Here is a 22,335-nt window from a genome sequence, read left to right on the forward strand (position 1 = left end):
TAAGCGTCTTGGATAACTAACATATGGGGATAAGGAAAAGCATAAGAAACACACTTCTTCTGGAAGGTTTGTTAATATTAGACACCACCTATGCAAAAGCTAGCATGCTGTAAGGAGTCAGGAACGAATGAGAGGGAAATGAAAAGAATTCTAAAGGCACTTTAAAAGGCAAATGTAGTTTACTTTATTATCGTTCTGCCTTCTCCCTGCAAAGGAATTGTCTATGAAGAACTCTGCTTATAACAAAGTCACGTGAAGTCTGTGACCATGCAGAGCCCAGCTGGGAGACCTTGGTGGAAGTAAAGCTTTAGACTTAATTCATTATGAGAACAAGAAGATCTTGGGGCTTTGTTCTCAGTGTTCTCCTTTATTAAAGTCTCTTTAAACAAAAAAAGTCAGTTGTTATTTTCTGTCTATGAAAATCAAGAGTCTAATCTCATATTTCGCTGGGCATCTTCTGCAGTGTGCTGAGTGCCCATGCTCTTCCCTGCAGGGCATTTGGAATCAGGGAGAGCCACAGCTTAGTCCCAAGTATTCACTGAGTGCTGTAGATAAAACGCCAAAATAACTCTCTGCTGCTTTCAAGAGGATTTACCATTTAACATTTTTTTTTTTAATGTTCTCTGAATTCCTTCCCTCAGATGTGAGTTCTGGTAGCTCAATGGACTGGGCCTACAAAAACGGCATTCCCTATGCATTTGCATTTGAGCTGCGTGATACTGGCCACTTTGGATTTTTACTTCCCGAGATGCTAATCAAACCAACCTGCACAGAGACCATGCTTGCAGTTAAAAATATCACTCTGCATCTGCTGAAGAAATGTCATTGAAGCTGTGTCTGGCGTCTGGAATTCAATGTTTCACTTCCAGTGCTAATGCCTTACACTGTGTTTAATTGTCATTCTAAGCCAAACCACTTCAAAACTGTAGAGCATAGCTGGAAATACTGTGTTGATCCTACCTGATTTACCTGGTGGAAAAAGGAAAATCCCTCAATTTTTGCTCTACAGAAGTTCGTAAGGTTGATATACCAACTTAGTTTTCCGTTCAGTGTAAAATACTCTGCTATTTTTATGATAAAGCTTTGAGTTTGTGCCAGCAACTTCAGTGGGGTAGATCCAGGTCCACAGAGAGATGCCTGAAAGAAAACTCAAGTGCCAGATTGTGCCTGTTCTTACTCCTTTGCCAAATAGGAAGACTTCCCATCACAGAGCCTGTGGAATAAAGTTTACGTTCATATGTATATACCCTGTGAGCCAACACAGGCCTGTGCCTACAGCAAATGGCAGTGTGGCATATAGCTGTGGCTGGCCACACTGCAAGTAGCAATGTGGCTTCTGCATACATACATACACACACATATATGTATGTGTGTGTGCATGTGTACATATACATGTGTGTGCGCACTTTTGTAATTTTTTTCCTGTGATGCAAGAATTTGACCCAAAGTTTCCTTCAATTATTCAGAGAGATGTATTTTCAAATGTATATATTTGGATGGACTAAAAATCAAGATATGACCTTTGAAAATGTAACTTTCTTAAAGATTTGTACAAATTATAATGAAATATTACTAAGATATATGAAACTCCGCTGTATGGAGATACCCTATCTGACAAAGCAACTTGCCATGACTTGGAACTTGGAATCAGGAGCCGGCTGATGCATCTGGGGTTTGCTAGGGTCAGCATATGCCCACTTCCACCAGCTGAGGCTCCAGCCTTACACTGTAATTAGGATGTTAACTGACATTTATTGGTATTCTTACAGTGAGTTCTCTAGGTCTATGTGGCTGGTTTTGGAAGTCAATATTTTTGCATGCTTTAAAGGACTTAATAATAGTTTCTTAACTGAGATAGAGGTGAAATCGAGAGCCTTACAACTGAAACACAGTGAATAAACACCGTGTTTTAAAGAATAATTATGAAAGCACACAGAATGCAACAACTTGCTGAGGTTTTTTGGTACTTTTAAAATAATATTTTTGACGTTATTATATCTGGGAAAGCATATATATTACTTTATTAATTTTGAGATTAATCTTTTGCCATAACATGCTAAATAAAACATACTTGTTAATAAAATCTTCAAAGGCTTCTGAAGTATCCTTCATATTTCATTTTGTTGTTAAAAACCTTAGTTCAAGGACTTCTCAATTTTACTTACCTGTAAAGTAGTATTGGCAGCTAGGATGTAATATTAAAAAAAATCTATATCCTTGCAAAATAAGTACTATAATTCAGTAACTGGGAAATCTTTATGAAATGTGGGAGCACTGTATTTAATTAAGAATGCCACTTTTTTCATGGATGCAAAAAGTAATCAGTGAGCAGAGGACAATCTCATTCTATATAGGCTTAACGCTTTGTTAATAAAAATGTTTTTATTTTAAACAAGCTTTCTGAAAGCTTATGGATTATTTCATACTTGTTTGAATCATGCAAGTTTCTGTGCTGGATTAATTAAAATCTAGAGGACAGAAGCTCTCAAAATATCTATCCACTGCTCATCTCCATTTGCTCCTGACCATAATTATTAAATATTTGGAAGACAGCAATAACAGTCTTTTGCTGTGCATAGATTCTTGACAGTTGGTCTTAATAGTGGTGTAAATTAAATCTCAGCAGCAATTGCCAAGAGCTATTCTGCATTTAGGTGACAAGATTGGACTATTATAAGGACATACCAGAGTGAAGTAAGGGACAGGAGTGAAAGACGCCTAATCAGCATGAGACAAATATAACACTGGCTTGCTACAGTACAAACCATTCCAAGTACGGGCTAGGAGAAACCAGATTCAGATGTTATCATCTGATTCCTGCTCATAGCCCAACAGTGGGTCACCTGAAACATTTCAGTTTTGTCTTCACACCATCTCATCTGCACTGGTGCAGAAAAGTGAACTCTTGGAGGAAAGAGAAAAAAAGACCCTTTTATTTAATAAAAGGTCCTAACATCATAGGTGCAGTTGACCTGTTTGGACAGTAATATTTGCAAGTACTTTAACATTTATCTAGGAAGCTTTGACATTTTACAAGTATTTGATATGAAAAACGGTCAATGACTAAAGCTACATGCTGGACTCTGGATGGTCACAGCCTGATTCCTGCATAGGGGAGAATTCCCAGGGGCAGCTGAAAACTCTGAGCTGTTTCGAAGGCCTATACAGGGTGGCTTAATGTCCTCATAGCTGAATATAGAGGCTGAATATAGAGTGTAACGAGTCTCTGGGTCCTTTAATTTCAGGGTCACTAAAGTTGACCAATAAGAAAGTCACTGGAAAAGAACAAACCCTATTTCCTGAATTAAGAATTTGTAAGACAATACTTCAGCATTGATCAGCAAGACCAATTATAAAGAAAATAATTAACCCTCACGAATGAACTCTGTATCAGGTACTTGGATATGAACTGATAGCCTTTTTGACCTACAAATGTTAGTTCTCTGAACAGTTCTTTTACCTCCATAAATAGCTGCATCTCTCCCATTTGTACTTCTCTTCAGCAGTCTTTATTGCCTACAAGACAACATGATTGATAACCAGTTTTGAGCAAACTGATTTTATTTTACAATGCTAGGAATAGTTTATCACTCAAGTCAGTAACAAATATATGAGCAGCAAAACATTATGATTATTAATCCAGCAGTCAAAACTGCAAAGGTAATGATTATGTGAAATCCAGGAGCGACATTTCCATTGATTATTGATAGACTAATTATAACTGCCTGTGTAACTTGAAAAAAGGCCTCAGACAAAGTTTTGTGAACATCTGTTCTTTTCTTTGATAGCTTTTATTATTATTTTTTAAAAACAAAGCTTTGGGATTAATTCATGTGACAGTAAGAGGCCTGTGCCTCTGCAAGTCGCCCTTCCCAAAGCGAGAACTTGCAGCTTCCAAGTGGCCTTGAGCAGGCAGCATACCAGCATGTGTTCCCTCAGAAACAGCCCATATTGCTTAGTTTGTCTATAAAACAAACTGCAGCATGCACCTTGCCCTATCTACTCAAAAACTGCACAAAATAACTGTTTATTAAAGCGACTGAATCTAATTCTTAAGATTGAGGAGAAGGTAATGGCATATATTCCCTCCTGAAAAAGGTTACTATTTACCTATTCTGATTTATTCTTACTAAGCAATACCTTCCTTTTTTATGTTTACATTGAATTTAATGGTACCCCCAAAGTATAAGGTATTCAGTAGCAGGGGTAAAACAATAAATATTTTTGTAAGCCCTTCAACTTTTTGGCTGGCTGTGTGAGACTACTGTATCATTTGCACAGTTCATTGTTACCTAGCAATCACATTTATTATTAAAATATGTTAACCTTGCACATAATGATTTAATGCTTTTTGCTTTTGTGACTAAAAGCCAGATGTTACCACTTCCATTCAGTTCTAAAGTGACAGTAAAACACCAGAAAAATATCTCAGGATGTGTAGAGATACAGCTACCGCTCCTCTGTAGAATACAAAGCAAGCGAACAGAAATCCAAGTAAATTACACCCAGAGTTCTTAAATAGGAACCCCATGGCAAATTAATTATATTTCTTAAAATATGTTTTTGAAACACTCACCACACAAAATGCCTGCTCTGAGTTGCAAATTCAAAAATCTTCTGTCCACTGAAAATATAGACCATGGGGCATGCTTAATGCATGTCCCATTTTCATTCTCATTTGGGGTAAATATTTAAGGTCCAAAGAAATGCTGTGAAGGAGGAAATGTGTGTGTGGACTGATTTGTGCTCTAGCCCATTGCAGCGGGAGGCTTTCGAGCCATAGCTGCACCATGAAGCCAGGAATACTGGTTATACACCAAGGTTAACCACCCCAGGAGGGCTAGGAAAACCTCCAGGGTGCCTTTTGCAGCCCTTGCCCAAACGTGCCTGTTGCCCTAAGCTTGGTGCACTGGTTGAGCAGCTTGTCAGCAACTCACAGCCTTAGGCTGCGTTTCTGCATGTGGTGTCAAAAGGGCCTTGGCGACAAGGTGTTTTGTTGATATCTGCAAATCCGGGATAAGCAGAGTCACCCCAGCGCAGTGCGCTACAACATAGGTCTCGTAGCCTAAATGATGTCTGGGCAAGGACATTTAAAATAGGTGAATGTTTAACCCGGAAGCCCCTTAATGTTTGTCCTCGCCTGCCAGGCAGGAGTGATCAAGCAGAAAGACTCTGCTCCTCCGCTTGCACATCCCTTGCAAACTTGCATTCTCCTCTCGTATGTAGACATCAGGGAATGCATTCATAAATAATAGATTCAAATGTTAATTAAAAAATTCTGCCACTCTCTCCAGCCATGCAGAAAGTACAGCGCCTGTGACAAAGAAAATCTGGCCATTGCAACAAAGACATTAGACGTGTTTCATGTGTCATGCCCGCTCTAAGGCTTGACCACTTTACTACTGTTTGGCACTGTTGAAAAAAAACATGCTACAGGACAGCCACGACCGTGAAATTTTTAATCTATCTCCAGGTCACTAGTAGTCTATACTTAATCTCAAATAATAGATAACAAGTTCTGAAATAAATACCGTGGTAAGGCTGCAAGCAAGTGTTTTAGGGTTTTACACTGAGTACTATACACCAGTCTGTGCCTGTACACGTGGCTCTGTACACGTAGAGCTCAACAGGTAGACTCTAAGGGGGGATGTTTCTCTTTTTACTCAAATAACGAATTGATTCTTTTACCAATCCTGTGCAGAATATCAAGTTAGGTCTGAAGACAGACACATGCAAAGAGAGAGAATTCGAGAAAGTTTCATTTTCTAACGGGATTTTCAATTCCATTAGAATCACAACCATGGTTTTTAGATGGCTCTTTGTTTTCCACGTCATAACTGAAAAAAGAGTCAACAGTCTGAAAAGCTCCATGTTTTGCTTCATTGAAATGACTGATCCACTTATTGTTTTGGGTTTCATTTCACTTTGTCTCTAGGTTGCGAAAATCTGGGTTGACTGGGCTGAACTAAAGGAGTTCACACCTACAAAAAGCTGAGTTTGGGGTATTGTTTTGTGCTTAGCCAGCTAGAAATAGCAAGGTTTAAAAAAAATACAACCTGGTATATTTTAAGTTCTTTATGCAGATTAATTGCTTTACTAAGTTCGAGTTAAATTATTATATTCAGAGAGCTAAATATGGTTTGGAATGAGGGAGTGTTATTCGCCCGGGAGTCAGCCAGTTTTCTAAGGGTTACATCAGGGGCACGCTTGCTCTGGCAGCAGCAGTTAAGAGTTGCTATTTGGCCTCGTTAGCGCAGAAGCTGTCAAAACGGCAAAATGTGCTTGAACCTTATCTAACAGGAAAAATTTGCTATATCATGCTGTGTGCTTCTCCATTTCTTTTCCTCCATTTCAAAAAAGAGGTGCATGCTGTCTGTCAGCGACAACTCGTGGCTATGACAGATTCGAACTTTTGATGCTAAATTTAAATCATGAACCTGTTAAAATCTGTGAACTTCCCCACATACCTCCGCAGCTCCATTCGCACACAAACAAGATGTCTCTGTGCACAGCGTGTACCGGGTGCTGCTTTACGTAATGGTGTCACTGCGATACTTGGCAACCACCCGGCTGCCGAGAGCAGGCAGCGTCTTCCCTATCTTGCCGCTGCATGGGGTGAGCGCACTGGTTTAGTCTGTTCCTCAAAAGCCCCCGACACGATTTTCCTCGTGCAAAACACAGAACCCTCCCTCTCAGGTGGCTGCAGCGTATTTCGGTGCATTACCTGCAAAAAGAGCTGCTTCTGCTACTAACATAGCACCAAATCACGCACCAAGGCCTAAACACATTACACAGTAGAGCACAAGAGAGGCATTTTTCTTGTTGCAAACAGCTGCTCTGCTTTGGGCGAATACCGCATGGCTCCTGATGCTGACTGTGTCCCAGAAAACCACTGTTATCTCATGGGTTTTGAGGAACGTCCTATACCATTTCTCCAAGTGACCGAAGGGGAATGGGGGGCATCCTGTAAAGTCTAGCGACACCGAGTGCTGGAGAGCCTACAGGTCTACCCCCACCACAAGGTTTTTTGCAGTCTCTTGCGATACATCTCCCTTTCCAGCCCACAAACACTTCTTCTATATATTAGCTATTTGCAGCGATACCTTTTCAAAACAATAGCTTCTGAGCAAAAAAAAAAAAGTTTAATTTACTTTTAAAAGCTTCTCTATTAAGCTATTGTGATTATTTCAATGAGGCTTCTTTCTGAGTGGCTGAGGTAGAAATAACCTGAAGCTGCTGTCACCCTGAAGGCTGCTTAGGGAGTCAGTGGATCCGGTGCGCTCCCTGCCAGATGGGCACCTACCAACACTGGGGCTAAAAACTGCAGCCTTCAGGAGGCGTCTAACCATGCCTGGAGAACGGGCTGCAGTTTGGAGGGCAGTGTACGTGCAGACGGGCTGGTGAATGTTGGGATGCTCATCTCCATCTCTCTGTTTTTGAGCAGAGAGTAAGAACATCATGTTTCTACAGCTGTTGGGACTGCACTTTTGAAAAAAATATTAAAATCCGTATCAAAATTTTACCAGAGAAGGGAAGGTCCCCATTCATTTCACACTTTTCTGCATCTCACCAGGAAGGATGCATTCCTCAGCTGGCTATGGTTCTGCTGGCACCCAGTGCATCAGGAACAGTGTTATTTAGAATTACTGGAATCACCGTTCTTGGGGGTTTTTTGCCTCTGTGGGAGCTTAGATATTCCATTGGCCTGAATATGCACAGGAATCTCTCTGCCCCACCTCGGTGTCTATTTGAGGACACCCAAAAGGCTGACTTCTTAAAAATGCCTTTTGGGGTTCAGTGAATTCTGAACTAATAGTTTAATTTAAACTTAGAACTAATAGTTTATATGCACTGAGGAAAAAAAAAAACTCAGAAAAAGAATGATTTGTGATGAGTTTTATCCAAAAGCTCACTAAGGACAGTATGTATTATCTTTGTATTTTAATTCCGAACAAAGACCAAAGCTAGCATGTTTGGAATGTTTTCCGTTTTTCACTGAGTATCAGGTGGACTAAAAATGAAGACAAAGGACAAGAAGTCTATTATGGAATAGGGGAAAATGTCCAAATTATGTAGTAAGATTTTAGGTCCCAAAAGCAACAGAGATTATCTGGACTATTATAAAAAGATATTTTTATTTTTAGCAAGGGATAAAGATAATGGAGTACCAATGTTTATGAAGAAAGATGAAAGGAAAACAACAGTGTAGAATAACCAGAGATCTGCGAGGTCAGATGGCTTGATGGAAGAGCCAACAGCTATCTGTGACTAAAAAGTCAGTGGAAGGAACAAAAATTACAAAATAGATTTTGACAAACATAAACTAATCATTTTAGATTGAAAAGCACTCTGTGAGAAGTATAAAAATATCTTTATCTTGAAGAAATGTAAGTAAATGGAAACTGCTGAGATTATTTCTTATGAGCAGAAAAGACTGAAAGAACACTAAAATTTGGGAAATCACGCCTCAGTTCATCTGATGAAAGCCCACGATCAACATTCTCTTACCTAAAAATTAACTTGCATTTGGAGTACTCCCATGTGGACAATATGAATTAATCTTGAGGAATCCTGTGATATAATTCATTTTTAATGTAAGTGGATATTAGCAGCGAAGTTAAGGGATATAGTACTAATCTTACCACCTTCCCTGTCAGTTACGGTGCTTCTCACACCACACAACTTGGCATCTTTATGGCACCTTGGCACTTCCAGCTGTACATGTGGATAAAGCCTAACACAGCAAAATTGGATGTATATCTGCTGTGTGAAGAAACAGAACAGAAGATACCATACAGAAGCAGCAGAATAATCTGCGTTGTATCTGCAGCAAATTTCCGCAAGGGAACATGGAGAACTGTAAAAAGCACTGTATATCTGCTGCAAGATACTGGAGACCACAAAGTAAAGATAGCTGAATTTGGCTTCTTTTACAGCAAGCCTCGCTTATTAAATTCCCCCAAAATATTGACCTCATACCCCAATGCATGGTAGAAGTCGTTCTGCATTGCAACGCATTTTCATGAATACACAGCTTTTCAAGAACAGCCTCATACTCTAGCTGACAAGGATACAGTTGCAGCACCACCAATATTCAGTAATAAAGTATGAAATTAAAGACATGCAATAAATTCAAAGTGAAAAGTATCGCTGGAACCCATGAGATGAAACTAATACGGAATATTTCCAAGGAACGCTCTTTTAGGCTTCACAAAATCTTGACAATATGTATCTATTTAAACCATGCTTTATGCTCAAATTCACTAGAGTGTAGAAGTTAAGGCTGGAATGACAGGGAAAACTATTGAATATGTATCATCTTGCAATTCAGTGTGGGAAATTATTTTAACACAGGAAGAGTCAGTCCATTTCCCTAATATAAATCTTTGAAAAAGGGAACAATAAATAAATAATAATCTTAAAACTCTATAAAACTCTTTGTCATACAAAAGGATTACTTACCAAGCCTCACACACACAATTACAAGTATCTCTGTGCTTTGCCCTAGGTGTTCCCTCACAATTCTTATACCCACTGCCATGAAAAAGATCAAAACCTTTAAGAGCCCATTCACTATTATCCAGCATATTCACAACAACCAAAAATAATCCTGCAGCCAAAAGGGTACTTGCGATTTCTGAGCTATCCAAGTCAAGCTTCCCTTTCTTTCATGGTTTAGAAGAAAACAGACGGTCCTTGTACCTCGCCCCAAGGGGCTGTACTGCAGACTGTTATGGAACAACATTACGGGCTGACCAACGCCACTGTTCACATTCTGTTTTCTGAATTTGTCCCCTTGGGTGTCCTCAACTTTCACTTGTCTGGGAGTAGAATTTCACCCTCCTCCAGCCCTAGAAGTGAGATTTAGCTCATCTAACTTTAACTATATGAAAGTTGCTCACCTAATCTAAATTGACTAGGTTCCCTCTCAGTCAGTACAGAAAAATATATGATGTAGAGGATGATGGGTCACATCTATCTTGGACTTGGTACTCTTGGTAAAGCATGAGTTACTCACTAGATGTTTCTCTTTTTGCATAGCAAGAGCCCAGATGATAGGCTTAGACTAGATACCTAATTTTTATAACAGTTAAAATTAGCTGAGAAAAATCCCAGGATTGGGATTTGGATGGGACTTGGCCCTTAACTTCCAGGACATCAATGATGCTTACCTTCCAGGCCTGACTAAATTCAGATGCCTGCAGTTCTTTCTTTCAGGGTCGCCCATGTTATGTGTGGTACATAGGGAACTAACGGCATTCTTAAAAATAAAGGTGATATTTATTTCAGCTGTAAATAATTCTTGGAGAAAAAATGAGCATATAATCAGGAAACTATCTACATATATTTCTGCTATGTAACTTCTACAATAATTCAGGCAGACCTGATTTCTTCAGCCACAAGTGGAGCTCAGTGTCTTTCAGGTGCTGTGGACCATGGTTGCTTCTCCCTTTCTCTCCCTCTCTCTCATGTTTCTTTCAGTCCTGCCAGTCATTTTTGCTGCTCTACATTCAGATTTTCTTGTCCTTGTAGTTTGCTGGAGAGGGAGCCAAAATCACAAAAGCTAATAGTTTTCGTACTCCCCATTAATAATCATTAACCATCTGCTAAGAGTTGGCTAGGTGAAGCAATTTCTTCCTTTTTCCTAGACAGATTTTTGACACCTTAAACAAATGCTACTACGTAACACACAGAAAATAACAAATACACACAACATACTAATACCTGGACAATCAAGCAATGCAGAGTATTCAAAATTTATCCCAGGGCAGTTCTAAATCTGTCACCAAAAGGAGTAAATTCCAGGGCTGGTTAGGCCATGAGAATTTTAGCCCAGCAGCTGCCTGCCTGCCAGCTGCCTGCTGAATCTGTATGACACCCCTTTAAGCAGTATCCTTTCTTAATCACCTCTTTTTCCTGCCTCTAGCAGCCATCATATCATATTTAAAGGCCACTGAGTTTAAGGTGGACCCTGAGTTTAAAGTGAAAACCTTTATCTTATAAGAATGTGCAAGACCTTCATGTTTTATGCAAACAATCAATAATTGAGACTAGTAAACATATATTCAAAGTAAAGTGTAGCCTGTTCAGCCAGTCACTGTAGAATCCAATCTTGTTCTTATAGAAGCCCACATCTCTGTTAGAAAGAAAATGTGCTCTGAGCTCTCATGAAAAAGAAAAACAAAATAGAGTCACAGCTTCATGGTAAAGCTATTACTATCATTAGAATTGTATTAGTGAACTGAATGCTTTCTAGTAAATGACACAGCAGAAATAATCTCAAAATTAGAGATTTATGCATAGAAATAGTGAATTCAGGTTCCTGTCTTCTGTCATTTTGTTAAACAAATTAATGTTTGCAGTATTATTACAATAATATTTATGTTTGCAAATAAAAGAAACACCCGCATGTTTTAATGCTGTATTTCACACAGCAACCACATTTACTACATGTGCACAAATACACAAAGCCTGGTTATAAGACACTGCAGTTAACTCTCTGATTTTTAAAACAGAGCACAGTCAGCTTCATAGAGGGCTCACATCTATTTCAAAGGACACAACCTCATTCTTATACGGTGTAGTGTGAATTTAAAGTCAATTTGGATTTTAATGTTCTATCTTTGATCCAGCACTAAGATGAAATGACATGAAATCATGAATTTAAACCTCCCTGAAATTACTCTTAATTCTTACTTGAGCCCCAAATTATTCTTCTAAAATGGAGCATAATTGTCTGCCCTGCTTAACATGTTCCTCCATGGACACAATGTAGCCTTAAGATTAAGGAAGCTGTCTTGCAGGTTGCTTACTGCTGCTCAAAAAAAGGCAAAAATCCAAGTTGCCTATGCTGAGTGTTCTGGTGTCTGAGCACAGTTAAGTGTGCACGTTTGGGTTAACCTCATCCATGTGAGAGAGCTTACTGCCAGCGCACTTACGTTCTAAAAAACCATACCATATTGTTTCCTTCTTGCATCTGTGTTCATGCAATTTGTCTGTGAGAACATCCCATCTATTTAGGTGCTTCAGATGTTCTGAGACCCCTTCCCTGTCAACTATGTGAGTAGGTAACTATTCTTGAAAGGATGAATCACAGGGAAAGCATCAGAGGATCACTGCCATTTGAGTTATTTAGGCTATGTGCTCTTTGGAAGAACGAACTTCAGCCTATGTGAAAGTGGAGTTATGGATCTGAATTGTATTTCCAAGTAGGTAGTCATATAAATTATCTCCAAGCCCACATCAGTGGGTTTCACATATGGATACCAAGGTGCTTTAATTGAGGGAAAAATAATGCAAATAATGTAAATGTGCCCTTAGCGTTTGCTCATCACATACACAAAAATGTGCATAATGTGGAGGATAATGCAGAATGGTCTGCAACATCTAAGTATTTTTCTGTTAACTAAACTTATGTTTCTAATTAAACAAGGTCACAAATATATGGTGAAGTTATTTGTCATTTCCAAGCCCTTGCAGGGAAGTATTTTTCGCCTATCAACCCAGGAAAATAATGCACTTCCAGCTGTAAACATTCATCACTCTTGTCAGGGGCCTCCAGTCCTGCTGTCACTAGAGCATGGACCCAGTTTTAGAGGGTAACTTGGTGCCAGCTATTGGCACTCTGTTAAAGAGATACCTGCTTACTAAGCTGGAGGTGGACGGGGTCATAACCCGACCCGGAGAAGCTGTCTGGCTTATTTCCAGCACACCTCTTCCCCCAGCAGGTGAAGGATTTTCAGGCTACCAAGCACATTGGTTGCTCTTCTCACACAACCCACTACAGCTTCATATCAAAATGTGATCTGCTGCCACATATTTCCACACCTCTACCACTTGAGTGTCCTCAAATGCCATCAGTCCCTTTGGCTCAGCTTCAAAAATAAGCACGTTTGGTCTCAAAACCCCACTGAACTCATGGAAATGCCAAACCTCTTAGCATGGGAAAGGGCAACACGTTTTCAGATACATACTTTGCCTTTCTGTTGTTTAGTTTGAGGTTTCTTATTGCCTGATGAAAAGGCAGTGAGTGCATGGTTGTCAAAACCTAAGTTTTATAGCCCAGGCCTCAAGCATTGTCACAGGCGAAATAGTCTAAACTTGAGGAATTTCACTTCATTTAATTTATTTCCAATTAACATAAACTTTTAATTACTGATCTGGGTATTGAGAAACAAAGACGACATAGCCAATTGCATAAACTGTATTCCCCAGGCTCATCTTCAGCCCAACACCTCTCCTTCCCACTTCCCAGTCTCCACTTCCCTTGTTGCTGCCACATGTGACACTCAGGCCCTCCCAATTCCTTTGGTGAGGTGGTGGGCGACACGAGAGGTTGGGGTCATTGTTTAACGGCTTCTCTCTTTCTCTCCCCTTACTTCTTGCTCTTTTCCTCCACTGCTCCTTGCCTGTTACTGCTCCTCTGCTCTGGCATGGGTTGTCATGGGCCACAGTCTTTTAGCGGTGTACCTCCTCTGACATGGAGTGCCTCCTTCCAAGAGTGCACTTCCAGCCATGTCCCCAGCGACGTCCCCTTCCATGTGTCCTCCACTTCCTCCAAAGACACACCTCTTCACATTTCTCCTCACATCTCCTTTTGTGTGTCTTGTGTCTCCTTTCACATCTCCATTTGTGTCGTGGGTCCTCACGTGTTTCCTCCCATCTCTCCCCATGTCGCCTTTTGTGTGTCCTCACATATCGCCTCCACAACAAAGGAGATTTTGACCAGCCCAGCAATGTTTGCTCTGTTCAGCCTTCTCAGCTATGAACAATTATAAATTGCACCTCAACAGTCCCATTAGCGGCACAGCAATGTTTTCTCATAGCCACCATCTCTGCTCCTGTAAGAAGAGACCAAAAATCATAGTTTTGAGCAAGAAACAGCACCAATACAGACTTTGAGATAGCAAAACTAAACATTCCAAATCTGCCTGGATCTGAACCCAGACAGCAGCAGCTATGAATGTCATGAGAAACTGTCCATTCTGCATGCTGTGAGCCAGTCACTCCAGTTTTTAAAGATCTGGATTGCACGTCAGCTCTGACACTTCACTTGAAACCAGAAACATCTTGGAAATCTAGTCAAAACTGCCGCAGGTGTTTTTAAATGTCTTGGAAAGGAATTTGAGTGAATACATGCTTAGTAAATATTTATCCAGTTAATTGGGATAGTAGAATGAATCACTGCAGTGCTCCTTTAATGTCTTTTTTCTAGGCAAGAATAACCATAACCCCCATCCATGTTTATCTTTCTGGTTATTCATATTCAGAATCTTTCATTTCTGCCATGAGACCCACAGCTTATAATGTATATGTTGAAACAGCAGTTACTGCATTCTTGACAGGAAATAACCCACTGCACTTGCTGGAGGAAACAATCAGGCAGATTCAAAGATCACTGCATGGCACTTAAAAGGGGTTATTCCTCTAGTCTCATTGCTTCTCACCTTAATTCACATGACTTTTATGACCTCTCTGTCTAAGCCTTTCAACAAGATATTAAAATACTGGGAAACCGTCCTTGTCATTCATTTGACTTATCATATCCACAGATTAAAGGGAGATTTTTCTCCCGCAGAATCCCATTTAACTTTCCTCAATTCTTTTATATTTTCAACCTTCCTTTTGTTATTATCAGCTTATTAAAAGAGATCTGCATAATCTTTTGAAAATGCACAAGCTTTAAAGTGATATGCTGAATTCACCTTAGATCAAGCAGAAAAGAGTCATTCAGCACATCAAAATTAGGTTAAGACTAACGCTTTGTGTTTCCAGTATCTAGGCTATTTAGTACCTAACCTGTAAGACAACTCAGCATGCATTATGCTGGTCATAGCACATCAGTTACAAAGACCTGCAGGAGTCTGAAGCTAGCATTTAAAGGCAAGAAAGTCCTCTTCAATAAATTTGGAACTGTTCTAATTTGTTACAAATCAGAATTTTCCCAGTTTCTAACTTGAAATTAGAGATCAAAAAATTGGCATAACCATGCACCATCGCAGTTCTTCCTCTTACATATGTTTTGAGAATTAACTAAATTAACAGATTCACACCCACAGAGTCATCTAGAGTGTCCCTCCTCTGTCTGCCAAGAAAGAGGGCAATCATATCGTGACTCGTCTCCTTCAACAGTTTCTGCTTAAAATCCAGTCCCACTTCCGCAGCGATCTTATCAGCTGGAGTTGTTCAGGAGAAGTAATAAATCAGTGGATCCTACTGCTACCCTTGCAGCAGCTACCCTCTGTAGGGTGGTGCAGAACTACTCCTCTGTATGTATTCTTTTGCAGTGCAAGGCTCTCAGGAAATTGCCAGATCTTTGTATTCCTAGTATGCATGTACATATTATTTGCCATTACGAAAAGGTCAAAATACTGGCTTCAGTTTAGCCTTGCATTTGCACCGCCTTACATACCACAATATACTATATACTATATCCACAGAAGAAGGCTCCTGCTTCAGGGTGAAGATTTGCCATTCATTTCTATGTTCCCCAAAAGAAACATTCTATCTTTTCTCAAGCAGAGTATCTCAGAAAATCACTTCCTCAGACAGTTATGGCTGATATATCCATAATCAAGTCCTTAAGTTTGAAGAACTAATACAGAAACTTTAAAGAAAACTTATATAACCATTTTAAATCATTTTTATTTCTGTTTTTAAGACGGCTAGTCATATTCCCTCCTCAGTCACGACGGAATGATACATTGAGGCTGGGAACTGAGTTATTTGATCACTATCTTTGTTAGCAGGAAAAAAATGCTGAAGAAAGAAAAAGTTAAAAACTCCTTTAGATAGGCCAGAGGAAAACGCATTCCCACAGAGTAAGTACTAGCAAAAAGGGATCACATTGCAGCAAAGGCAGCACAGTAAGCTTCCCAGCACACAAATGCAAACTACAGTCTGGAATATGGTATCTTTCAGTTTCCAACTGCAACTGAAACTTTTTTCTTCCAGCCAGACAAGAGTTTTTCTCCTTCTTCACTGCTGCCATTTCCCTGCAGCTGTCACAAATTGATAAATATCATGCTGTATGTATCTTCGCTTAACCGTAGTATTGAGAATATATTTCAAGATAATAATAGTCTGAGTTTCTTAGCTTTAACTTTCAGGAAAAATATTGTCACCTTGCAAGAACCTCCTCAAAGCAGTGGAAGTTTATTTCATTACTGACATCACTCCTGGATGCCATACTCTTTTCTGTAATTGTTCAGGAGCAACCTAGGAATTACCTATTGATTAACATTCCTTGTTCTTATAAACATTTGCCACGTCCTTTCAGTGCTGCAGTGGACATACCAGTACCCACTGCAGCTTGCTTTAACTTCTTGGAATGTTCTCTCTATAACTATGAACTGTCAACTCCAGCTCCTGGACTTACCTACAAAAAAACTCCCAGAAATACTAAAGTACATTCACAGTGAACGTATCTCTTGCAGTCTGGTTGACAGATTGGGATTTTTTGGATGATAGATATGGTGAATATTTTGATTGACTTATTTTGAAAGGGTGGCAGGCCTAAGACTCCGCAAAGTGGCAGAGAGATAGGCCTTCTTCATACCTTGTTATTATATGACCGAGCACCATACGCTATTAAATCTTATGCATTCAGTGGGAGACTTGGAAACTTCTCCACTAAGGTGTCTGCACTTGCAGTGCAGAGCCACAGCCTCTCCCTTGTTCCAGGTTCCCATGCGCCAGATCCATCAGGTTCCTGATCCATCATGCGCCCGGTGCATGAAAACCCGGAGTGGGAGCAAATGCGGAGTCCGATGCTGCAGCCAAGAAAGGTGTCAACTGCTAAGTATCTATGCTTAAAGGAGGCATATACACTGGCACAAACATACTGGTCCCATCTATTGGCCCATCCATCACATGACCCCATGCATGGGGTCTCACACACAGACATGGGGCTAAGCTGAGTGGTCCATTGCACAACGGAAATATTGAGGAAATAGTATATAGTAAGTAGTTTAAACATTTTAAATTGGCATAAGCTGGTACTATTGCCAGAAAATGCAAGCCTGCCTTCTTGCCCATTTTCTTATTCCTGTCCTTGTGTTACCCCCTCTCTTGAGCAAAGGTTGCCTGATGAAGTAGGGTAGGAACATAGCTGGATTAAAAATACTTCATTTCCTATCAGGTTAGTTTCAACAAATGCTGAATCGAATTCAGCATGAGACAATGCAAATGCTTGTGCTGGCCAAGGAAACAAGCATAAAGGCAGCAGCAGGAAGAATACGATTCTTTCTTTTGATGGCAGTTCTGTCTCATTCCAGCTTAAAATATTTGTAATATCACCGCCTATTAGCGTGACATTTCACAGCTCATCAGAATGATTTAAGAACACAGAGTAAGCAGTAGTCCTGCTCTCCTCACCATCCCTGATGACATTTTCCCGCTCCCTTTCTTCTGTAAGAATTATTGAATGCACTGGTAAGTCTGATCAATTCACTGATCCCACTGAAAATTAACTTTTCTTGTAATGCTGATTTTCAGCTGGACCCTCGAGCTGAACTGACTTACGGCACTATTGCACAACTGCACCAACACAAGAAAGGGGATGACAACTCATGCAGGGGAAATCTGGAGACAGTACAGTCACAGATCAGCTTGTCCCAAGCATGAAACTGCACTTTTACTATTACCTTTTTTTCCTGCCTGTCTGAAGCAGAGGCTTAAGCCTAGCTTTTCAGCCTTTTCAAACAAGTAGTACACACAATTATCTTCAGAGTTATTGTACATAAAATAGCAGATGTAGGTGCTAATAGTTCCCTGTCACATAGAAAGTTCTCTACATTCTTTTGTTAGAAAAATATCTAGTATTTATCGAAAATATTTTAAATACATGAAGCTGTAAATAGCATTTGGAATACTCTAAGTAACTTGGAAATAAAAAAAAAAGTAGACGGTAAGTTTTCTGGTGTCCCTCAAACACATTTTCCCTTTGTTGCTGTTGCATGTGTTTAAATATAAGATTCCAACACACCAGTGATGCTTTCGTCTTCAGCACATATTTACCAACATGTTTATTTTAGGTTCGTCAGGAAACATGTCTCAGGTCTGACAGCACAACTATAATATTTTCTATACGCTGCCTTAGTAGTAGTTTGAACAGAAAGAACAAGTGTCAGTCCTTTTCAAAACCTTCAGGAGTTCACCACCAGCAAACAAACAGGGTCTCCACAGCTACAAAAAGTCCACTCCTCCGGTCAGCCATTGACCGATGCTCGTAACTAGTAAAACAAAAATCTGCATGCTGTATCCACAAAAATAGAGACATCATCTTTACTTAGAAACCCATCAAAAACATAAGCATTCTAACTCTCTCCCCTCCCTTCTTGTGAATTTTCTTATTCTCCCTTTAACAGAAAAAAAAATCCTAGCTTTTAAAGCAATCAGCAAACAGCTAATCTTATGTTACGTTCTGTAGTCCCTGGCAGTAACAAAATCTGCTCTTTTAATGTTTCCTCTAAGTCCATAAAATTCTTCATAATTGACTAAACATTATTTTAATACAGGGCCTCCCTAGCAAATAAAACTGGCATAACAATTGATTCTATCCAAAGCCTTGGGACTCAGCATACAAGCTGAGACAACCATTCATATCCTGGCCCTAAATGAGGAACCTGGACTGTCTTTTTATCTCCAGTGTTTATATTACAGTTCCCCTTTGATTTCCTTCCTTATTGGCTCAGCTCTTTGAAAGAAACTAGATGTTAACCTGCTGGGTAGATGATCCACAATAAGATATTCCTGTACAATTTCAGCAGCAGCCATCAATAACATGCAGGCTTTACATTGTTGCGGGGTTTAGGCTGGGGTTGCCTTGTGACTAGCATGTCAATGTAAAGTACCAGCTGTGTCAAGCTATAAAATGAATCAACTGAACAGCAGTTGTTCTAAATCGAGAACAGAAATTAAACATTCAAATCACCAAAAAAAGAAAAAAAAGTTTTATCTATTCATGTTAAAGCTGGAATCTAAGACGTGGAACCAAGTGTATTTTTAACAGGTCTTTTCCTCCAGGTGCCCATTGTTTCAGCAACGATTCTATATGCCCAAATAAAATCCTGACCCAAATTAAAATATACATCTGGTGTGTGAAAATATGAAAATAGACACTAATATGAGCAAAGTGGATAACGGCAGTCCTCAGTGCCCTTTACATGCACACACTCATTGTCTTCGCGGTATTGTAATTGCAAGTCTGTTTCTGCCAAATGGACTGCAAAAATTAATAGCAAACTCCATTTGCTAAATACCACTTGCAAGCTCCGGCTTGGCTAAGGCAATTTGGACTCAAGTGAAAAACCACCAGCAGGCTGTCTGTGAAAGTTCTTACTCTTGCCATGTGGTGACTGTTAGCTTTGAAAAACCTAAGCCATTTTGACATCACAAGTTCTGAACTTGCAGCTCCGTAAACAAAAAAAATCAAGATTGGCTCACCTGAAAAAGGCTTTCCCCTAAATATAAGGTCAGAAATAATTGTGCTTATAATAATTATAATAATTGTGCTCCTGAAGATGCAGTCTTCTCAATAAGATACTGGAAAAGACCATTAAGGACATGTGAGTTGTTAATGTCTCAAATATTATCACAGGACGAGTTTTTGCAAACAAGTTCTGCATGGCAGTGCAAACCATAAAGCAAACGCGCAACAAAACATGGGCCCACGACGCCCGGGCCCAGGAGAAGCCTCCGGAACAGGTCAGCCGCAGCGCCGTTGGGGAACATAGTACGGAGGGGTGGGGGGGGGAGCGCGCCGTGGGACGCATGCGCCCGCTTTCTGATTGGCCGTGACATGGCGACGGCGGAGGCGGAGTCCAGCAGAGACTCCGAGAAGCCCCTAGACCATTTCTGGAAGGTTCCGGAAGGGCGGACTGCGCATGTCATCTAATTTGCATGAGAGGAGAGGAAGGGCCCTCCCGGGGGCGGGGCAAGGCCTCTAAAGGCCACGGCCTGTGACCCATGTGCTTTTGCTGCTGGAGGAGTGCCACGACCGTGATGCACATCGTGGGAGCCAGGGGTGGTGACTTTATCTTTCCCTTTTTTCTTTGTTTTTTCTTATAAACATTTCAATAGAACCGATGCTGCTATTTGTGCTTTACAAGTTCAGGTTGCCTTCAAGTTAATGTTGCTTTTAAGTGCATGTTAATGAATAAAGTGTGTAATGTTTGGTGTTGTTTTACCTTAATTTAGCCTGAGGGAATCACGAAATCCGGATCTCTATGACCCTGGGTGGTCATAACAAATGTAAACCAAGGGGTCTAACCTCAACATGGCCATTAAAAATGCTTGGTTTTTTTTGTGAGAGTCAGTGTGCTTGGTGACATGACTTCTAACTCTTAAAAAGCTGTGATAAGGCTAAAAGGAGATTTATTCTTTTATTATTTTCAGTGTTGTTCATCAGTCAGGTATGAGATAGCTTGTGGTTTCTAACTGGTACTAGAAAAAGCCCCTGATACAGATTGGGTCATTTCAACAAAAAACTATTTTGCTTTAACAGTTGGGCCTGGCATTCACCTATAGTTTTGCTGGGATTCTCCTTCAAAAGTCCAAAGATAGAAACCTATATAGCAACAAAAAAATTTTGGCATGAGTCAAGAACGCAAGGTGGCTTAAGAGACCTTGGTTATGTGATAGCCTGAGGAGGCCTTTTAAAACTCTCTCCAACCACATGAGGAAGGCAGCAGGATTAACTTCTTTAGAAGGTGGTTGTTCTGTCCAAGGTGGGGGACCAGGGAAACAGGGAACAGAAGGGCTGGATCCCAGGTCTGAGATGGCTCCTGGTTGTTTGCTCAGCTGCCTCTTTTTCTGTGTTGTTGGTGCACCAGGCTTGTTGGTTGACACAGCTGTGTCCTGCTCGGCCTAAGAGGTAGACCTATGAACTTCGTCCTTTAACTTCTGGATTAACTCTTAATTAGTATTTTTCTTCAAGGTAAAAATTTCTCTGTAACCTGGCTTTAGTAGCAGATTCTACTTTTACACACCTGTGTACCCTGTCTGAGCACACAGCTTGGCCTGTTATGTTTTTACTGCTTAGCAGCTGCTGAGAGTTGACCACCTTTTTGGCCCTAAACAAAAACATGAAAAAATTGTCCTCTGGCATGCCAACTGGGGGGGGGGGGGGGGGCTAAGAACACAAGGAAAGAAGTAAGTTTTACACAAGTCTGTAACAATTTAATAACCAAACACGGGATTTGCCACACAGTTTTAGATATATGCACACATGCCATGCGCTGCTAGTGGGAGGGGAAAGGGTCACCGTGCGGAGCAGGTCGGGTGCGCGGCAAGTGCCCACCGCCATGGCGCCGGGGCCTCGGCTCGGCGAAAGCCTCACGGGCGAGACCTGCCCGCCGAGGAGGTTCCCTCCCTCCTTCCCCCGCCGACAGGGAAGCCCTGCCGCCGCCTCGTCCTCTGCCGGCTCCCAGGTGGCAGCCGCCATCTCCGCACCTCCCTCCGCGAGGCGCCGCCACCTGTAGCGCGCCCGCGGGGCGGGCAGGCGGCGAGCGGCGCCTCCGCGCCCCACCCGGCCGCCTCCGCCCCGCCGAGGCCTGGCGGCGCTTCCTCCCCGCTCTGCCGCCGCGCGGCCGCGGCCCTGACGTCGTTTCCTTCCAACATGGCGCGGGCAGGTTGTTGCCGCAGCCGCTGCCACCGCCGTCGCTGCTGCCGCCGCCGCTGTTGATGGAGGCGGGTGCGGGCCGGGGGCGGCGCGGGGATTGAGCGCGTCGCGGGCGCCGGCATCGCGCGGCGGCGGCGGTGGGTGGGGGAAGGAGAAGGACAGAGAAGGCGTCGTCCTGCCTCCGCCGCGGCCGTTGGCTGTCGCCGCCGCCCGGGCCCACCTCAGCCTCCCCGCGGGCGCAGCTCCGAGCCGGGGCCGCGGCCCTGCCGCCGAGGCGGCCTTTTCCCCGCGCCTGCCTCGCCGTCGGCCCGGCCCCTCGCAGCCTTCCCCCGGCGGGAGCGGCCGGGGCCCCGCTCTGCCTCCCTTTCCCTCCTCCTCCCCTGCCGGCTCGATCGCGCCCATGTATGAAGGGAAGAAGACGAAAAACATGTTCCTGACCCGGGCCCTGGAGAAGATCCTGGCCGACAAGGAAGTGAAGAAGGCGCATCACTCCCAGCTGCGCAAAGCCTGCGAGGTGGCCCTAGGTGAGGCGCGGCCCGCGGCGGATGCCGTCTCCCGGTGGGGAAGGGGCCGCGTTGGGGGCGGGAGGTGATTCAGGGCCTCGCTGGGGAAAGGAGAGGGGGGCGGGGGAGGATGTGGGGGGGCCACGGCTGAGCCGTGCCGGGGGTTGTGGCTCAGGTGGCGGGTCGAGGCGGTTCCGCTCCGTGCGAAAC

At 41.9% G+C, this 22,335-nt stretch overlaps 2 protein-coding genes and 1 long non-coding RNA gene across 7 annotated transcripts in view; 2 read left to right on the forward strand and 1 right to left on the reverse strand.

Annotated features, from left to right (window-relative positions):
* The window catches only part of CPA6 (carboxypeptidase A6), an 84,836-nt gene extending 82,735 nt beyond the window's left edge, over positions 1–2,101 (forward strand). For all 5 annotated transcript variants that reach the window (XM_064507427.1, XM_064507428.1, XM_026115239.2 and 2 more), the window contains one exon: positions 642–2,101. In XM_064507427.1, coding sequence (XP_064363497.1) covers positions 642–829 — 188 coding nt within the window. In that variant the 3' untranslated portion in view covers positions 830–2,101. The remainder of the gene's footprint in view (positions 1–641) is intronic.
* A 9,098-nt stretch (positions 2,102–11,199) lies between these two features.
* Positions 11,200–22,197, reverse strand: LOC112992277 (uncharacterized). Its single transcript, XR_003261486.2, has 2 exons — positions 22,061–22,197; positions 11,200–13,841 (listed from the first exon to the last, which is right to left on the reverse strand). It is a non-coding gene; the product is annotated as an uncharacterized LOC112992277 (long non-coding RNA).
* The window catches only part of ARFGEF1 (ADP ribosylation factor guanine nucleotide exchange factor 1), a 91,013-nt gene continuing 90,196 nt past the window's right edge, over positions 21,519–22,335 (forward strand). Inside the window, exon 1 of the mRNA XM_026115256.2 lies at positions 21,519–22,146. Within this exon, the coding sequence (XP_025971041.1) occupies positions 22,023–22,146 (124 nt within the window). The 5' untranslated portion in view covers positions 21,519–22,022. The remainder of the gene's footprint in view (positions 22,147–22,335) is intronic.

This window comes from Dromaius novaehollandiae, chromosome 2, assembly GCF_036370855.1.
Source record: "Dromaius novaehollandiae isolate bDroNov1 chromosome 2, bDroNov1.hap1, whole genome shotgun sequence".
In the NCBI taxonomy this organism is placed as follows: Eukaryota; Metazoa; Chordata; class Aves; order Casuariiformes; family Dromaiidae; genus Dromaius; species Dromaius novaehollandiae.